This window comes from Pararge aegeria, chromosome 16, assembly GCF_905163445.1.
Source record: "Pararge aegeria chromosome 16, ilParAegt1.1, whole genome shotgun sequence".
NCBI lineage: Eukaryota > Metazoa > Arthropoda > Insecta > Lepidoptera > Nymphalidae > Pararge > Pararge aegeria.
In genome coordinates, this window is record NC_053195.1 from 3,331,874 (window position 1) to 3,352,787 (window position 20,914).

Sequence of the window (20,914 nt, forward strand, 5' to 3'; positions counted from 1 at the left end):
ATTATTGAAAAAAAAAACCACTTCCAAGTTCCAGAGCCACCACCAAAAACACTAAACTCAGTAACGCAGTGCACTGTGATTTGTAATAATTTTTGCGTATTTTAGGTTTCAACAGAAGGTTGAACAGCTACTTGATTAAATCGGAATGAGTCTATCCTTCGTGCTGATTACCTAAGAATTAAGTGGTGATTTCTAAACAAGCTTCTTAAAAAACAATCCCACTTGGAAATTGTTGATTTTAAAACACAGCACCCATATAATGATATTGGGTACAGAAAACTCTATGCTCAACCCTTTTTTGTTGAATTTGGTCAAAAAACCTTGAACTCGATCACTTCCAGTTCCTTCGTTTTGGAAGATAAATGACAACACCCATCACGAGACCCTTGCCTTCGAAGGCTGGTGTCCCTGCCCCATTTTCTTCTTAATCCACTCGCGGGCTCACCAGTGTGACATTTTCTATCTATTCGATCACGTAAAAATAAACTATTTGCATAGAATCAAAAGAGCGCCACCTAATTAAAAGATTGCGCTTCATCAAATTGTTTGTTTAAGTTTAGTTTAGTTTACGCCGACGCTCTTACTTCTTTTAGCACTAAGGCTAACTTCTGTGGCAGTGCTTCCAAAGCTGGCTCTGTTAAGCTGTCTTAACCATCAGTTATGAACTCTTAGAATATGTTTAGCTACTGTATGCATCAGTCTATAATTTTCTTAAACTTGTCTTGTTATGAAAACAATCATTTTATTTTCAGTATTCTGTTTTAAATAAAACCAGTATGTTAAAAAAAAAAAATAATAGATATTTTTTTTAGAATGTATGTTTATAGTACAGTAAAAAGTAATGATAAATCTTAACATAATAAGACAAGAATTAAAATTTGAGTATTTGTATTTGTAACATTGCATTTTAAGAATAGAAGGTAGGTTTTATTAAAAAAACTCATTTAAATACTTAAATGACTAGTCACAGCCGAAGAGCTGTTTAGGCTTAGTGCAATGCTCAAAACAGTTCTTGAAATACTTAAAACTTTATTTATACTATAAGTATGTTTCTTAACAATTATTTTTTCGCAAAGGAAATCTTCATTGCATGAGTAGGAGTTATCTTGAAGCCCTGAAGTGCTTCTTTGGCAGCAGCTGATTGCATTTCATTGGCAAACTCAACAAACGCAATGTCATGTCTGTTAGGTACTAATCTCACTTCTTTGAAGCCAGGGAATCTGTAAAATAAATTAAAAATAAATAAGTAACTAAGCTGGAATAGAAACTAAGTGCAAGCTTAACACAGTTTACAAGTCAAAACTAGGTGTAGGGCTGCAGTTTGAACATAATGATTTTATTTTTAGGAAAATTAATTTTCACAAGAAATAAAACCTAAATAAATCCTCTAATATATTTTTTTTAGTATCTAAATATAATAAATGACCTGTGTTTATATAAAAATTCAGCTCTTCCCAAAACATGAAAAGAATTTTATGGACTGAAACCTTCAACCAGTGTTGCCTTTTCATAAAAGAGATGTTTCGTTTAAAATATCAGTATAGTAACAATTTCTTGTAACTCAGCCTGAGTTATAAGAAATTGTTACTATGGTTCAGAGAATGAACTTTAATTATTAAAATTTTTGACAAAAGCTGTTTTTTTTATTTAATAAAGATAAATAAATGGCAACTCACTGATTGAAAAGCATAGACAACATCATCTCTGAAGTTTCATCAGGTAGATTAGTGAGGAACAGGATCTGGTTGGGAGGCTGCTCCACATTGACACTGCTGAGTAAGCTTGGCTGACCAAAGCCAGGCACCACAGATCGGTTAGCATCTTTATTCTTCTTCTTCTTGTTTTCATCTGAGACTTTTGGTAGTTTAGGTCTTTTAGGTCTCTCTTGGAAGGTGCCTTTTATTTTTGAAATCACATCACTGTCTGTTTTAGAGTACTGGATCCTCTGAAACATTGAATAATAATTCACAAATAACTTAAATACTTGTTTTGCGCATATAATCAACTTGGCTTTTCAGTGTGGAAATGCAGGCAGCATTCTTGGCACCATTCCACATTAGTTTACTTTTAATTTTATTGTAACATTATTAATAAAAAAAAATTACTTAACAAATGTGTTAAGTAAGATCTTAGCTATAGATTAAGCATTCTTAGTGGTCAAGTGGTTAATATGTTAAACAACAGATTTAATTCTTGTATTCTTGTATTAAGCCAAAATTAAGCCCAATTTTTGTAAAAAAAATCAAAAATTGCCTCCTATAGTTTGTTAGCCTATTATTCCTGGTGATGTCACTAGCATATTATTGTAATAATTGTTAAAGCCCACCAAACATTTAAACAGGGACTCTCTTTTAAGAGTTTGGATGTTTGTGTCCAGCTGTGAGACTAAAGCTCTAACACAGCATGGAGGATGTGAAAAGGATTATATATTTTTTAACCCTAATAATCACTTATATGTCAAAGGTCAAAGTTAACGAGATTATTACAACCTTATTTGGTTTTTTACATAATATTGATTTGAGAACTCAAAACATATTTACCATAGGTTTGTCATAAAATGGAAACCCTTGCATACTTCTCAATGCAACAGTGGCACTCGATATTTCCTTAAATATAACAAAAGCTTGCCCTCTCATTTTCAGTGTTTTCATAGCTACAATATCTAAAATTTGTCCAAACTGAGAGAAAATTGCATATAAGGATTTCTTCAGCTCCTCCTTTTTTATTTTCTCGTTGAGATTGTTTATGTATATCGTATAGTTAGGGCGGATGTCCATAGCTGAAAGAAATAATATATAATGATTGAGAACAAATACAAGAGCGTAAATGCGATACATAGGCACTTTATTTTGAGGTTATATCGTGAACAATTCAAAAACATCATTTTCTTTGATTTCTTCTTCATTTTATGCTTTGAACTATTCAGGTAATAAAGGTATAGTAACATAAATTAGAAAAAGAGGAGATACAAAAATATTAAAGACAACTTACTCATATTGAAAGATAAATTCCAGACTCCAGATCACACACAGTATTATACTGCAGATAGCGGTTAAGTAACCAAAATCAACAAAAAATAATTGTAAAGCGTAATCAATGAACAGCTACTAATTAGAAACAGATTTCGAAGATCAGGAATAAACTTAAAAAAAGTTTTTCGCCGCACGTAAAAACAGACGCTAATACAAGTCAAGACAAGCCTAACCACAGAATAAACAGTGTGATTCTGTGGTTATCCTAACAGATTTGCTAATGTGAAGCTGTTGTTAAGACTGCTTACTCAATTTTTTTAAGAAAATTGATTTTGGTTTCAAAAAATCGTTCTCTGAACAGATTTTATTATTTTTTGACAATTAAAAGCTGTTTAATCCAAATGTAGCATGGGCTATTTTAATCAGTCAGTCAGTTTAACAGTCACAAATACAGAATACTATGTTTTACAAGTATAATACTTTTTAATTAACTAAAAAAATCTCAAAACTTTACTAGTTCATATAAAAATAAGCCACAATAATGTTTTTTAGGTCAATAAAATATATAAATTGTGATTTGCAAAAAAGAGTCAGTTGCGACCAAATTTTATGCAGTAAGCATTTGACATTTCCTTTGGTCGCAATGTAGGAAATCGAGACGTTAATGAAAAATTAATATTACATGCATTGGATGGTTCCAAAGCAGTCCCAGGAGGTCAACCTTTACTACGTGTATTTATAGCGTGTGAATTTGTAAACCCGCGGTGAACTGCTAGTCTTCAGGTTATGAATAACTCATTAAATGTTAGCTTATCATCTGTGGTAGTATTGACTCTTTATCCTTGATTGATCTGGAAATGGCCGAAAGCAAAATGCAACTTACAAGTTCGCGCGTCTTTTGCGCAGCCGCAATATTCATTATTTATCACGCTATCTCGTAAACACTGGCGACTCGTAATTTGTATATTTTGTACTATCTGAATAAACAAGCTAATAGCATTGTTTTTAACATATTAAATGATAAGGGAAAGGTTTTTACATCAAAATAAACTGTGTCTACTCTCTCTGCTCACAAAAACTACTTTTGAAAAAGTAAATAAAAATGCATGACTTTTCTAATGATTTTGATAGTGTTACACCCGACATATGGATGTTAAATGAAGCCGCATGGAATGAAAGACTTACTCAGTTACCAAACTGGCAGAAGGTATATTTATTTTCTCATACGATTTTCTGCTGTGTTTATCATTATTTTGACCTTTGTATAACCTTTTAGATTCCTCTTATAAACTCGAACGCTTCACACAACTTACCCGATGGCTCCTTGGTCCGATTTCGCGGAATGGTCCAGGATATGCATAACCCCGAATTCTTCTTCGAACAATTTGAAGTGTTTAACACAGTAACAAACGAAATTAAAAACAAATCGGGAAAGTATACTGATACAGCACATATCTTGGTATGTATTTTATTTTTATCGAAAACATCTATGTTGATAAATAAATTATATTGGATAGAAGCAGGCGTTACTTTGCGAAAATCCATAATATATTATAAAATTAAGCTTAATTTGCTATACTCCGCGAATAGCAGGAGAATCTGATTGGCGTAATTTATTATTTCATTTAATCTTTATACTCCACACCAAACAGATCCTCGGCAACGTACAATATATGTTGACTTTACAATGAATTACAATATTCATTAAAGTCAACTCCTGAGGATGCTCTGGCTTGGGAGCGAAACATGCGTAGAGGGTACATTACCGAGGATCTGCTGGGTTTGGAGTATACAGATTGAACAAATTATAAATTACACCAAACAGATTCTCCTGCTGTTTGCAGAGTATAGCAAATTAAGCTTTATTTTCATAAAAAATAAATTATAGATTTCTGTGAAGTGCATTTGCCAAATGTTTTCCCCATATACTTGCATTAGCATTTGAAAATGATAATAAACAATGAGCAAAGGAATTATTCTAAAGGTCTTATCCTAGATAACAATCTTCTACAGACAACCCATCTTCATTTTTCATAAGCAAATTTATTTACTATAGATACAATGGCTCTTAGCATAAAGTATTGGACGCTATTTTTACTTCTTCAAGCATAAATACTAAAGAACACCCTTACAAAATCTGCATCATACAAGCTATTATGGGTCTTGAAGTTCCAGTTGAGGATGCTTTACCAAAAATGACTCAACATTCAAATGTGACCAATTTGATAGTGAGACTGCTGTTAATATGAGACATATATTAGTCTATAGTCTGAACAGAAGTTTTTAACATTAATTATCTTGTATTGTTAGTGCTGAATCTCAACCTGTACCCAAGGTTGATATAAATTGAATTTTCATTAATTTAACCAAAAAAAAATCCAAAATATGCCAAATTTTATCAAGATTGCTTTTGTGGTTTATCTGTTACCTGATAAATAAACTGTTGTATTTTAAATATATAAGTGTGGATGATTAAAGTAGCATTTATTTAAAGGAAAATGAAAAGATAAACTATACAGAGAACTTAAAGAGTGCCCAACGTCAAACTATAGTGGTAGTCTCAATGCCAGGACTAAATGATTGGGTGCAGAATATTGAAGATGAACACAACCACTTGAAACACCTCAACCAATTGCCCAATACATCAAAAAGGTTAAATTTGAATAACTTGAAGCTAAAGAGGACTCGTGATGAGAGTGATGAAGATCCAGATTCTATGGACGTTGAAAATGTTGGAGGTGTGTATCTATTCACCATTGGGCAAAGGTGTACTCATACACCTAATTGTAATAGGAGCAATGGCAATGTTTTCTTTATGATATAAATATATACAACTTTTTATTACCTTGAAGATATGTCTTCTTAATCGTATGTGAGAGTCTTATAAGTTTCTTTGTTTACATCAAAAAGTAAGTAAAGTTCTACATAATATTTTACCATGTTTTATGCATTTCATGTCCACTGAAGGTGGTATCAAGGAACAGAGGACAGCTGAAGTTGTGAACAATGCTTCAAAAGTGGTGTCAAGAGAGCATTTACTTAATTTTCCACTTCCCGATGTACCTAGCAAGTCTTGTATTGTTAAGGCAAGTTAATTTGAATAATGACTAGTTGATACCCGCAAGTTGTTTATGATTATTTTGTTCATCATAAAGATATCTCGTCATTCTTTTTTGTGTATCTCCAGGATGTAAGGAATGAATTGTTTGCCCATGTCACATCACCACCCACAATGTCACCTTGTCCAAATATATTATGCTTTGTGTTATTAGTGCTACAACAACGTGCATACATTGGAGGCATGGCTGCAGGGATCTAAGCTTGAAATTGATTTAAACTAATCAGGAACTCTATCCCTGTACTATATGACAAGTATCCTATGTCCTGAAGATCTTTGCAAAGTCTGTACCAAGTATATTCAAGATTTGTGCAGTGTTTGACTAAAAAATACATTATGCACTCTTGATCAGACACATTCATTTACAATATTAGTGTGGATTATGCTACTTATCCATTATAATTAACTTTATACTTCTTGAATCTCTGCAGGTATACGATGATAATGATAACATAAAAATCAACGACATGATAGAAGTTGTAGGCTTTCTATCCGTTGATCCAGCTTTATCTGGAGAATTCCAAGTGGAAAAGGACCCATTACTAGAGCCCACATGTGAGACGGAAGCAGAGATCATTACACATAATCCACCGCCAAGTCTGGTGCCCAGGTTACATGCAGTGTATATCAAGAAGCTGGAACATTGCAATCCATTGGTGAAAGGTGACATTGATCAAGGTAAGAATTCCTATAATATACCCACTTATACCAAGAACTTGTAGCGGTTTCCACATTATCAAACTAGAGTGCGCCACAAGAATTAATGTATGAAAACTCTTTTATAAATTAAAAGCGTTTTCCACAAAAAAAAATATAGCTTATAAACAAGTCAAATCTGAGATCACCTTCCCTGCTCAGCTTGGTCTTTATGGGCAAACTTCCCATTTAGAGAGGCCTATAGTCCAGCTGTGTGGACTGTTATATTGCTATTGATTGATTGATTGAAACAAGTCAACACAACGCAAAGAGTATGGCATAAATCAACATGGCAACATTCATGAGTGCCATACTATTGTATACAACTTCCAAAGATGAATGTTTAGATTTTGGTCCCAAGCACAACACCAATTCAGAGAAGCTCTTCCTGTTGTTCTGAAAATCAGCTCTGTTTTCACACACCCTTTTACCTTGCGATCGATCCAAGTGTTTTTCTGTATTTGTCAACTAATTAATAATTAAAGCCTTATTTAGTAATAGAAGCCTTTCTCAAAAAATGGGCAACCTACATAAAGCATTCTAAATGGTATTGGTAGTTAAAGAAGTTCTTTAGCTCTATAATATTTTTTTGTTATTTTGTTAGTTTTGATACATTTATACTGCTTAGATATTATTTGTGACAGGTAATAGAGTGAAATTCAGCCCTGATTTATTTTGTTAGTTTTATTAAAATCTGTTAAGTTTCAAATTGCTTGTATTGTAATGGTTTTGTTGTTTTTATTTTCTTGTGGTTAAAACTAATGCAGGTTGTCCTAAGTATAAACCTTAATATTCAATTCTTTTTAGAAGTTATACTCAAAGAAGCAAAAACAGCGCGAGAGCATTTACTGAAAGCATTGAAGGAACTCCTACTTGGTGATGAGTTGGCTGCAGAGTATTTAATATGTCACCTTATAGCTTGTGTGTAAGTATATTGTTAATTTATCACATAGTATTTTGATCCAAGCATGGAGTAACTTGTCTTATTACGTACACTTCTTCTTCTAAATCTTTTCATTACTTTTAGTGTATACCATGTTTTAAAAAAAAAGAAAAACAAAAGTGAGTAAAAAAAAATAAAGATATTCATTATGAACATATACTTTTATTATTTATTATAATATGTTCTAAATGATCTTTACAAAAAGTAATAGAAAGATTGTTCACATCATAAGGTACTTATTTAAGAAAAAATTGAGTGTAGGTTTTTCTACACTTTCATTTTTTACTTTCACTTTCATTTTTCATTGTCAATTTTCTAATTCTATTTTTTTTTAATTCATTATAAAATATTTTCAATCGATTTTAGTTATGATAAATTAAGGTTAAATTGTCACGCGCGATTATTAACTTTAACTTCCTAGTAAAGTTCTGTGTAATTAAAATTGTCTTTATTTAATTTATTAATGATGTTTTCAGATACCTCCGTCAGGATACATTCACATTAGGCCAATTCTGCCTTAACATATCCAACTTGCCCACAAAGAAGTATCCCAATTACGCCAAACAGCTGTACGAGATCATCAAACAATTTGTCACTAAGAGCTATTATTTGCCACTTACTGTTGACAATATGAACACAATGGCGCTGTTACCAAAGTGCGTATCTTACTAACCTTTCAGAATTCCTAGAGTACTCAGGTCAAGTTACATATAAACCCATACTTTTAACCATCGAAACACACCTGAGTGCCAAGTGTGAGATTTTTTATCTACGTTTACTTATTTGAACATGTTAAGTACGATTTATATCATATTGAAGAACTGCTATCTATTCACAATACTGGGAAACCGTACTGTCACTAGATGGCACTGTTTCGATACCGTTAGCACAAGGTAGGTTAAGGTGAAGACTAGGCTACTTTGTACCGCAGAAAATGAGAAACTATGCACGGACAATGTTATGATTAACTGCCAGTTGTACAGTTTTATTATGTAACAGAATTCATATCATATTGATTAAAGAATCCTGTATACTATTCATCATTTTTTAACTTCTGTACCCATAGTGTAAAATGGGACCCTAGTATCTCATGGAAGTTGATAGACTGTTTTTAATGAGTATAGTTAAGGGGGTATAACAACAGACATGATTTTTCTATCGTTTTGATAGATAGTTGTACGAAACCCCTCGTGCCCAAATCAGATTCGTACTTGACCGATTTTTATTTACTTGTTGTTAAAAGTGTGTTTTTATTGTAAATTTTTTGACTTTTCAGAAAAGACTACGAGTGTAATCGACTTACTAGTGGCATTTTACAACTGAGCAAGCACACGCATTTAGTTCTGGACGAAACTAACTTGGAACAGGGGCAGTTGCATGCCACAGGGGTCGGCAATATCACAGCCTTGGGTAATCTCATCAAATTACAGAAAGTTGAATACGACTTCAAGTATTACAAGATGGAGTTTGACTCTGATATCAATGTGCTGGTATTGTCTGAGGGCAAATCTTTATTACCGGTAGGTAAGGATTTTGGCCTTTGTTGCGCAGCGGTGATTGTTGTGGAAGGTCTGGGGTTAGATGCGCAGGACAGGATAAAGCCAACCAGAGGGAAATGCTGTGGTGGTTTTTAGTTCGGGTAAACGAGTCCCACATAACCTCTGTCCTGCCCAAAAGGACAGAGGTAGCCATAAAGCTTTTCCACCACGACAAAAAAAAAGCTAACACTAGCCGCAAAAACGTGTCGCTAAGCGATTAAGCGTTCCGGTACGATGTCGCGTAGAAACTAATTAGGGGAAGGGATTTTTTTTTTGTCGCTTAGAAACTACTTAGGGGAAGGGATTTTTTTTAAAAATAATTGATGGACCAAGCAATTGCCCCACCTGATTGATGGTAATAGGAAAACCATCGCCTATAAACAGCAACCGGGCATGTCAAGAACACATCATACAAAGTGTCCATGTAACTGAGTTGTACGTGTTATGCCGCATGTGCCTACAATTGCACAGGCAACCACGCCCACAACAGGTTAGCCTGTTACCATTTTAGACGGCATCATCACTTACCAGCAAGTTAGCCCTTGATTGCACCCTGCAATCAAGGGCTAACTTGTAGAAGAATAATTGCCGATTGGCGCAGTGGGCAGCGACCCTGCTTTCTGAGCCAAGGCCGTGGGTTCGATTCCCACAACTGGACATTGTTTGTGTGATGAACATGAATGTTTTTCAGTGTCTGGGTGTTTATATGTATATTCTAAGTATTTATGTGTAATATTCATAAAAATATTTATCAGTCATCTTAGTACCCATAACACAAGCTACGCTTACTTTGGGGCTAGAAAGGGATGTGTGTATTGTCGTAGTATATTTATTTATTATTATAATAATAAAAACTTGCGTAGTATGATTTGTTAAGACCTAACTGTAAAGAAGGCTAAGCAAAAGTTAACAATTCGGCTCAACACACTTGGATATGATGAAACTGAAAAGATAATATAATTCGTACAGTCAAATGTTTATATATTTATTTATCTTACCATTTTATATATGTACAAATAATATATATCTTATTATTACCTACTATATTATATACACAGGCTTATTTGTTTAATTTATTCGTTTTTAACCTCATTAATACCTTTATTTAAAACTGTCACCTTCATCAATTTCTCTTTTCTGGCAGAGCAATCAATTTTGGCAATCTATTAACTGGGCCCCACAATACAGGTCGCCTCGTGTGGGGTCCACAGGTTATCAATAATAAGAGGCAAATATCAATATAATGTGCATTCAGCTTTACAAATATGTTTACCAATTTATGTGAAATTGTTTTACTTTTTGTTTTGTATTTCTTTTTCTTTCTACTGTTGTATTAATATTTTGTGTAACATTTTTGATCCAAATTATCACTATTAGTATCACTATTTATAATAATCCTAATTAAAGACCAACTTGCATTGTAGTGCTGGAGTGGGTTTTTGCTGTCTCTTTTGACTCACAAACTCTCCTGTAAGCCAAAACTTGTAACCTAACACCATGATGCATTTTCCATTGATGATTTACTCTTATTACCGCCTTGCTCGATAATTGGATAAACGGATTTTGATTTAGTTTATTTTGTTTTAAAGGTGAATTAGTCGGGATCGTTCATAGCTATGCTTCAACATCATCATCATCACATAAACCGATAGACGTCCACAGCTGGACATAGGTCTTTTGTAGGGAGTTCCAAATTCCACGGTTATGTGCCGCTTGGATCCAGCGGCTACCTGCGACGCGCTTAATGTCGTCTGTCCACCTCGTTGGGGGCCGACCAACGCTGCGCTTACCAGTTCGGGGCTGCCATTCCAGCACCTTGGGACCCCAACGTCCATCCTTTCTCCGAACTATGTGCCCGGCCCATTGCCACTTCAGCTTCGCGACTCGTTGAGCTATGTCGGTAATTCTGGTTCTTCTACGAATCTCCACATTTCTGATTTGATCGCGTAGAGATACTCCGAGCATAGCTCTCGCCATCGCCCGCTGAGTGACTCTTATGAGGCCCATAGTTAACGACCATGTTTCAGAGCCATAGGTCATCACTGGCAACACGCACTGTTCGAAGACTTTTGTCTTCAGGCACTGAAGACAAAATATAGCTATGCTTGCTCACCACAAAATAGCAGATAACATTTTTTTTCACAACTCCCTCAATATAGGTATCGAACGAAAGGGCTTGACTAGTAGAATAATGTACACTATGAAAAATTTAAATCCAAGATCGCCGCCAACACAAAATGCCGAATTTAATTTTTTCTTCACAACTCCTACAATATCATATGAAAGGGGCTTGACTAGTTGAATAATGTACACTATATTGAAAGTTGGATTTTTTTAATTTTAGGCATTCTTTTATATTTAATTTTGTTGACAAAGGTTTATTAATTTTATCCTAAGTAACTTCTTTTTAGAATGACTATCACATACCTCTACGGCCAGAGAAGGACTCACTGGAAATATTTGATGCCATAGTTGAAGCGGCTACATACTACTTGAAGGAAGAGATTATGAATACAATAAGAACATATTTAACTAACTTGAAACTTGCCAAATACTCCATCAGTGAAAATTTACAGGTAAGCCCAACTAATAAATGATGCTGTTTATTAAAAAAATATCGCACGTTCTAGCCATGACGTCATGACAAATTGAACAAGGCGATCATAATAGGTTGGTGAACAAGTCTTTTCGCATTATAGTATGTATGAACTGGTAATAAAATCTCTTTGTATCTGGCTGGTTTTGGTATCATTTAAATTTTAAAGAAGATGATTCCTAATTCAAATTAGGAAAATGTGTGATTTTTATTTGTTTTTCGTACTGTGAAGATTAGTGAGTCTAATGAAGAAATTCGATTCATTTTAAAATTTTACTACACAAAAGTTAAAAATGCAACGCCATCCGAAATTTGCTATGTTTATGAACCTAGGGCAGCGTCTGTGAGAGTAGCACAAATTTGGTTTAAGCGTTTTCAATCCGGATTTTTTTTATGTCCAAAATGCACTGGTCTGTTCTAGTGGTTTTTGAAAAAGATTATAAGTAAAATAAGTAAGATCGACATATCAGTAGTTAGTAGAGTCGGCATATCGGCATGTCAGTTATACCTAAAACACCTCTCCATTTTAGGTATAACTGACAGCTCTCTCTGCAGAGCATGCATGGAGACGGAAGAAACACCGATACACGTAATGCTCCAATGCAATGGAGTAGCAGAACAACGCGCAGCACACTTTGGCTTCTCAGCAACACTTGAAGCACTCGGCGACCTGGGCGGTCTGCTAAGCTTCTGGAGCGAGCTCTGCTGGCTGTAGTGATCCAGCGGGGAGCCGCTTCAGTGGCCATACGTACAACGGACGGTCCCGGACCAACCAAGTGCGGAAAAGGCCCAGGAAAAGAAGAAGGAGAAGAAGATCAGTAGTTATAACGTAGCTGAAGAACTGGGAATTGACCACAAAACAGTTTTGGTGCATTTGAAAAAAACTGGGTACACAAAAAAGCTGGATATTTGGGTACCTCACGAGCTCACTGAAAGAAACCTAATGAACCCATTTGTATGTACTCATTTGTGATTATTTATTACGACGTAATGAAACCGAAGAAGCTGATAACTGGTGATGAGAAGTGGGTCATGTACGACAAGAACGTGCGAAAAAGGTCGTGGTCAAAGGCCGGTCAGGCTTCACAGACTGGCGAAACACGGGCTAACTCGCAACAAGGTAATGCTGTGTGTGTGTGGTGGGATTGGAATGGATTCGTTATGAGTTGTTACCACCAGACAGGACCATCGATTCTGAACTCTACTGCAAACAACTGATGAGATTAAAGCAAGAAGTTGAGAGAAAGCTGCCGGAATTAATCAACAAAAGGGGTGTGGTTTTTCATCATGACCTGACGCTAGACCTCACACATCTTTAGCCACTCAGCAAAAGTTAAGATAGTTTGGCTGGGAGGTGTTAATGCATCCGCCGTATAGTCCTGACTTAGTCGCTGACTTCCGATTTCCACCTGTTTTGGTCTCTTCAGAATTCTTTAGGCAGTGTCAGGTTAACATCACGAGAGGACTGCCAAAATTACTTGTCACGGTTTTTTGATCAGAAGCCCCAAAATTTCTATAGCAATGCGACTATGTCCCTACCTACAAGATAGCAAAAAGATATTGAACAAAATGATACCTACATCCTCTAGTTAAATGTAAATATAAAAAAATATATTAAAAAATGTTTTAAATTTTCTTAAAAAAAATGCGAAGAAACTTTTTCCCCAACCTAATAACAATTAAACATTTACCAATTTAACAAAACTAAAACGAGAGTATAGAGAGAAGTGAGATTATATCCAATGATACTCGTGATTCGGGAAATAAAGATTTTAATTTATATTTTAGGCGATATATTCTTTTATATTAGGCATCGAATAATTAGTGATTTTCGCTAACTCAACTGTCATTTGAGAGGTGCTCTCCGTTAAGTGTAATAAAGTAAAGAATAAGATTCACTGAATTGAGTTCAAACATTTTTAGGACATTTCTCATGTATTTAAAAATAGTTTTCAAGTCATTTACTCATAAATAAACCTGTAAAACTAGATTATAACTGGTAGCAATGCAGTTGATTAGTATCATTTTTACATTTTTGTAGACTTGTGACGCTATGGTAGTCTGACATATCTGGACCCGTCATTACACCTCTTGTAATGTAAACCAGGCCTATTCCCTATATTTTATTATATAGTTGACTACCTCAATCAATTTTAGCAATGAGGTTTTTTGAACTGTTAGTATGAATAGTTATCTATATTTCGATTGTTTTTATTTCAGTTTGTGGAAGATGACTTCATAGAAATGCGCAGTAACTCGGACAGTGATAGCCCAGTGACGGCAGATGACTTGCATCGACTATTGGTTCTAGCCCGTCTGGTCAGCCTTTCAAGAGGTTATGACACACTAACAAGAGAGTGCTGGGACCACACTAAAAAGATGGAGGAAGAAAGGCTACAGAGACTAAAAAATAGAGTTGCTCCTACGTTGTAATTTATTGTTTAATATATAAGTGTAATTTGCATGTGCAAGTATTTGAATTAAAATCGGTTTTTTTATTTTCGGAATATTAATTACAAAAACAAATCCCTTTTATTTACATATAATTATGTATTTAATATCTAGTTTCCCGTGCATACAATAGTTATAACGCCAATGCTTGAATAAGTCTAAAATGGGCAATCAGTCCATTTTTATAGATCTGTGACACCTTCCATGCTGCTTAGTAGATTCAAGACTTTTGGAAAATTGGAAAAGTATTATGTATGATTACTACTTGATTTAGAGAAATCAAGATAATTTTAAAAGAAGTGTTCATTTCAGCTTTAATAATAACTTTCTTTACCTTTACCCACCCAAAGATAAAACAATACAAAATCAATTTATATACTAAACACTAAACGAGGGTGTATGGCGACCTTATCATTGATAGTGATTTCTTCCAGACAACCATTAAGAACAGTAGATACAAAGTATAGTTGTTGGTATACAAATATCTTAACTTATCACACGCAATAAACTTATAAATTAGGTGGGCTGTGAGATACAAACAAACTTATATATGTTTATATGTAGTATGTTTATTATCGCGTATATATACATACAATAAACCGAATGACGGGATTTGGATTTTCTAATATTCCAAGCAGCATTCCACAGGTTTACAACCATGTAAATGGTTTTGTTAAAAATATCCTACGCACCTGAGCAAAGGAGTTTTTGTATCCTCTTTGGCCTTTATTTCTCTGGTCCATAAAAAATACAATTGATGTCTGTGGTTAATGGTAACGTCATCGTCGCTTGACAGATGACAGTGACGTGTAAGGTTAGAGATTTTCGTGATTTTGTTATTGATTGCATTTATTAGCGAAAATTTACGAATTTTAAAGAGAAAATATAACAAAAAGACATGTCCACTAAAAGTAAATCATCAGATAGTTTGACTAAGAGTAATGGAAACGACAGTATTTGGAAAAGAGCGTTGTTACCCAATGCTGAATGGCCCGACAAGGTTGGTTGCTAAATCACGGGACTTATTAATGAAATTGGTAAAATGTATTAATTTTCATTGTATTTTCTTGTAGGAGGAGTTCCTTGACGTCATATATTGGATGCGACAAGCCATAGGCATTATTCTAGGCCTTTGTTGGGGACTGTTACCCTTGAAAGGATTTTTGGGTTTATTGCTGTAAGTTTACATTTATTACTATTATTATATATATCTTCACATCAAGCGAATTTATTTACCGTTCTATATTAATAATTATTATTTTACCAATTAGTAGCTTTTTATTCATAGTAATTTTAATTACTTAAAACACACATAACTTAGAAAAGTTACAGGTGCATAATGGGATTCTAACTTGGCTCCCAGAAAGTAAATCTGAAGTTTTTACCTCTGTGCTACCACCGATTCCTGCTCTACATTTTAAAAATTACTTAGATATAGCATTAAATGGAAGTGGTTTTATTTCAAAATTTTACCGCTTTAAAGTTCAATAATAAAATGTTAGGCAAGACAATCTAAAATGATGTAGCATGTTCAGTCAATGTAGTTCTGTCCATTAAAACTTTTTACCATGATAAAAGTAATAATTATTATCATTAATTAATTATGATACAAATTCCTTTCAGTTTCGTGATTGTGAATGCAGCAGTTATTTATGTATATGTGAGCAGCTTTCAAAATGTAGATGAAGAGGAGTATGGAGGAATGTGGGAAATCACTAAAGAGGGTTTCATGACTTCATTTGCCGGATTTTTGGTAAGAAATTATGCTAATACCAAACTTAGCATGTAAATTTTAAGTGTACTAAGGCTCAATCTATCAAGATGGATGAAACAAAGTTTCATCATCAAGTAACAAATCTTTATATGAGCCTGTATTCTGAAGTAGATGACTATCTTGTTAGAATCATAATTGAATCAAATCAAAGCCAGTTCTTTTTTAGTTTTTTTTGACAATGGTGAAATACAAAATAATATTGAATCACCCTGTAATGTAAAAAATTGTGTGTCCATATAAAAAATTAAATCAGAAGAAGCATATTTATTTTTTCATACAAATGAATCCAAAACATTCTAAGTGTTTACTTAACACAACCCTATTGAAGATAAAAGACCGACACGTGCATAGTACCTACTCTACACGACGCATACCTAATTAAGTGACAGGAGTCACATGATGAATTTTGCATGTTGATGTTAGGGCTGTATCTGATTTCTTTCAGCAAAAATATGGCAGTGATTTACTCAAAAACTATTAGACTTTCAGTTTTAAAGCATGTGTAGTATTATTTCGGTTTTCATTTACACATTGTATATACTGCTTGAGTTTTTTGGAGGGGAGTACTACCCTTTTGTTGGTCTCTACTGCCAAGCAGCATTGACATATTCCAGTCTGAAGGGTGTGGTTGCCGGTGTAATCACATGCATATGAGACGTAGCTCCCATGCCTTAGTTTGGTGGACTTAGTGTGTTACTTTGTAGGATGTGTATCTTGCATGTCCTACAAAGTATTGCAAAGTCAAAGTCAAAATCTTTATTCAAGTAGGCCCATTTGATGCATGCAGGTGGCACTTTTGATGCGTACATAAGAATTACACAGAAGTGAGATGATGGCGATAAACACATTCACATTAAAACTAAAGCTACGGGGGTTCCAAACGCGTCCTGGTCTAAGAAGAAGACCACATTTGCTTGGTTTATAGGCGTTTTTTCCACTTACTTACTACACTTACTTCTTTAGGGTGGGCCTGTCTGCTTGGTCTGTCAATTATTATTAAAAAGAAAATTATTTTCCAGGTTACATGGATAATCATGTTCACAGGTCTTCACAGCACCAGTGAGTTATGAGATCAAACTGAAAACTAAGTGAACCAGTTTTATAACAAAGACCTATAAATGAAGTGTGGTACAAATGGTTTTTTGTATGTTATGGTATGGTGGTTATTTAAATGTCAGTTATTTTTCACACGCTAATGCATTTATAAGTTATTTAATATATCAAAAACTATGCTGCACGGGGCCACCTATATATTAAGTCTTAAGAAAAGGGTGAAAAATATGTCAGACATTAGACAGCAACTTTATTAATAGTTGTTTTGTAGGATTCAAAAAAGTTTAATTTATTGTTGATTTAATTAAAAAAAGATTTTAAATACATCAAATAATATTATATTTATAATTTTGTGTAAAATAGTTAAAAATCTTGATATTTGTCTAAACCTGTGTTGGGATGGCCCCGAAAGACAGAAACGTACCAGAGACACTATCTGTTCACCCAAGTTGTACTAGGATTTGCAAGCCCATATTCATAAATTGTAACACACTTGTATCTATTATATGACAAGGCTATGTATTTGCAATAGATCAATATTAGTTTGTTCCTATTTAAATCTATACTTTTATTTTACTCAACTTTGATCTTTATCCAGTATGTAATTCATACATGATACAACATATATTAGTTTACAAAACCTTAAATAAAAATACATATATGTAAAAATATATATTGTAATATTTAAAAAAATACTATAGTAAGTATATTGTTCTTGTATTGTATATATAGCATTGCCTGTAATATGCTTTCTTAATTTTAGTTTTGTATAAAACTCGTATTTTTTTTCTAGTTTATTTCATTATGTCTACAGTTCTCCTTTGTTTCTTCAAACTTTTCTTATTTTATCAGAAACGTTTTGCTAAGAGTAGTGCCAAATGTAGCTATTTGCATTTTTTAAGTTGGTAAGTAATAATATGTTGCAACAGAACTAGTCTATTTTCAACTTATCTTATATTGTAATTAATCTTTTGGCTCCTTTTAAGTCTTAAGTATGATTTTAAAATAATAAAAACATACTTACATTAGGAAAAACTTTTTATAGTATTTGTTTTTATTTATTTTAACATTTTTTTACTTTATATCAATTAACAGGCAGTCGGGTGAAATATACTGAAAATATGGTTTACTTTATGAAAAATGTAGTATATGTCTGAGAGGGGTGTCTATTTAAAGTCTATATTTAGGGGTTTTAAGGCTGAAACTTTGTAAGTTTGTTGAGATTCGGTTCGGTTCGGTGGCGTGACCTGAATATGGAAAACACACCATATATCCGTGTTTGGTTCCTAGATTAAAGGGTTAGTGCAAGGTGTGGTTAATTTTAATCTCTCCGCTTTAAAACATCCATAACTTGTAAAACCACCAGGGAACTTGCGTATTCAGTTCAACATGGTACCTATTTAGATTTAATCAGAAGAACCCACTCAGAAATATCTAACCCAACCCAATTGAATTTATATTTTTAAGTTGTTTTATTATTTTCACATTATTCGTTTACTATTAGTATCAACCTGCATTTGTTAAGTATAAAAACATAATTGATTTTACTTAACAATTTATCGACGACTTGTACAGAATGTGAATTAAATATAATGGAATGATAAAATAAGGTTTGTGAAGTGTTATGACATATAATTCTCAATTTACTAGATTTTATAGAATACCTTTAATAATATAAACGTTTAAGAAAAATCACTTAAAAAAATTATCTATTATAAATAACCGTACTCATTATACAGGCTATTAAACACAAAAAATATTTCGCAGATCAGATTTGAAGTTTGTTATTAGCATGTTCAAATGTATAAAGAAACTAGAGAACACATTTAGTGGATAGAACAATGCAATATATGACCATAAGTGTAACGAAGATGAGTATTTGGTTAACTAGCTCTGGCCCACGTACTTTGGCTTTTTTTAGAACAAAGGTAGGCTGGAGGTAAAGTAATTACTGCCATCTGCTAAATGATATGAAGTGACTACCAATTTTTTCGAGAATCCATTCTAAAGTGGAGTGGTTTTTAATGCTTCAATATTTGTCGTGTACACGGTTTCTTTATATTCTTAATTCTGTGCTTCCTTTGTAATCTTCATAACGATCCACTGCCGTCACAACACTGCATTTTTAAGATTAGTATGGATTATATAGCCGTCCTACAGGCCAACGGGAATGGGTCAAGAGATCCCCCTCTACCCCCCACCGCCTCTGCTTTACGGTGCGTCGCGTCGGGAAAATGAGTACCGTAGTCGGAAGTTGACTCGCTTTTTGCTCATTAGATATGATGAGACAGTGCTACCAAATTAAATGTGCGCCAATCTTTATGAGTAAATTATACCTAAACATTTTAATTAACAAAAAAGGGAAAGCATTTGTACAAGTAAAGCAATGAATAATTAGATTTTAACAAATGATTTTATGAAGAATAATAATAAAATTCCCTTTACGTGTAGAGATATTTATTTCAATTTAAAAATGGATGTACCTAATAATGTTTTTAAATATTATTTATTTAATTATTGTAAATGTTATCAGTTGTTGGTTTTTTTGCATGTGTGAAAACCCGCGTTTGAAGTGAGTTTATTGTTTTGAACAAATATTATAATGGTTGATTTAGTATATTAGGAAGTTTTATTTCATTTACCTTTACATCTGAAGGATATAAAACATTAGACCTTATTTGGGTTGGAAAGAGAAAAGTATATCTTTCCAACCCAAATAAGGTCTAATGGTTTATATAAAATTATTGAGAATAAGGGACCACTCCATGTGTGAATGTGGTCTCGACGAAGGATCGGTCCTCATATTTTGTTTTCCTGCCCGAAACTCCTTCATAAGCTTTCCTCCTAATATTCCCCGTCCATTAAATGTCCAAAGTTTTCTTATGTTAGTTTTTAATCGCTATGTAAAATTTGTTCATAAATATATTCAATCTAACAAAATTAAGCTGTAAAAAAAAATCTTTGATTTATAACACTAACCAAGGGCTTATTTTGGAAAACTAAGATTCATAAAAAGTACCTATACCTATATAATGTTTACTTTTTGAAAACCTTTGTGGATCATCCAACTATACGTGACGTTGGTGAAATACAACGTGCCGATTTGGCACACCTAAAAGCCAGAAAAAGCAAAAGAAGAAGAAGAGAAAAGTACAGTTAAAGACAAACTTATTTCTTTTTCCCCTTCACAATCAACATATCATCCGCCCATTACAGGCCATGGTTCTTTATTTAGTCCAAGCTGGCAATGGCGGATGGTTAGACTTCACTCATCTTCATGAACGTTATGAAAAATACTCTGCAGGCATGCAGATTTCCTCACGATGTGTTCTTTCACTCAGAGCACTCAAAATTTAACAAAACTTGTGACAGTTAGCGACTTTATTGTGTATGCCGTTGAAATGTATCTCTCCCAGCTCGTGAGCGAACTCTTAGTGGTTCGGCCGCTTGGAGCCGTCGTTCGGCGACAATTGTCTATAATAGGTGTGTACTAAAGAGTATTTCTAATGTATTGTTATTAAGATGTAGAAAAATCCTGTTATAATAATAAGGATTGCTTAAACGATTGGGATGGATGGACGTTGGGGTCCCAAGGTGCTGGAATGGCGGCCCCGTACTGGTAAGTGGACAGACGACATCAAGCGCGTCGCGGGGAACCGCTGGACACAAGCGGAACAAAACCGTGGAATTTAGAACTCCTTTCAAAAGACCTATGTCGAGCAGTGGATGTATATGACGATGACTTAAACGATAAAAAAGCTTGGATGTGAATT

General features: G+C 33.8%; 3 protein-coding genes across 3 annotated transcripts; 2 read left to right on the forward strand and 1 right to left on the reverse strand.

Annotated features, from left to right (window-relative positions):
- Positions 1 to 1,012: 1,012 nt before the first annotated feature.
- LOC120630367 (U1 small nuclear ribonucleoprotein A) lies at positions 1,013 to 3,220 on the reverse strand. Its single transcript, XM_039899575.1, has 4 exons — positions 2,992 to 3,220; positions 2,541 to 2,779; positions 1,677 to 1,945; positions 1,013 to 1,220 (listed from the first exon to the last, which is right to left on the reverse strand). Exons 1-4 carry the CDS (start codon positions 2,993 to 2,995, stop codon positions 1,061 to 1,063), a joined length of 672 nt encoding a protein of 223 aa, XP_039755509.1. The 5' UTR covers positions 2,996 to 3,220; the 3' UTR covers positions 1,013 to 1,060.
- Positions 3,221 to 3,795: 575 nt separating this feature from the next.
- Positions 3,796 to 14,362, forward strand: LOC120630525 (mini-chromosome maintenance complex-binding protein). The gene is made up of 10 exons (XM_039899776.1): positions 3,796 to 4,179; positions 4,249 to 4,431; positions 5,467 to 5,710; positions 5,940 to 6,058; positions 6,522 to 6,768; positions 7,594 to 7,711; positions 8,206 to 8,385; positions 9,006 to 9,249; positions 11,679 to 11,843; positions 14,084 to 14,362. The coding sequence occupies exons 1-10, from the start codon at positions 4,075 to 4,077 to the stop codon at positions 14,294 to 14,296; spliced, it is 1,818 nt and encodes a 605-aa protein (XP_039755710.1). The 5' UTR covers positions 3,796 to 4,074; the 3' UTR covers positions 14,297 to 14,362.
- Positions 14,363 to 15,118: 756 nt separating this feature from the next.
- On the forward strand, positions 15,119 to 17,781 carry LOC120630543 (respirasome Complex Assembly Factor 1). The gene is made up of 4 exons (XM_039899796.1): positions 15,119 to 15,314; positions 15,388 to 15,491; positions 15,938 to 16,067; positions 17,108 to 17,781. The coding sequence occupies exons 1-4, from the start codon at positions 15,213 to 15,215 to the stop codon at positions 17,156 to 17,158; spliced, it is 387 nt and encodes a 128-aa protein (XP_039755730.1). The 5' UTR covers positions 15,119 to 15,212; the 3' UTR covers positions 17,159 to 17,781.
- Positions 17,782 to 20,914: the final 3,133 nt, after the last annotated feature.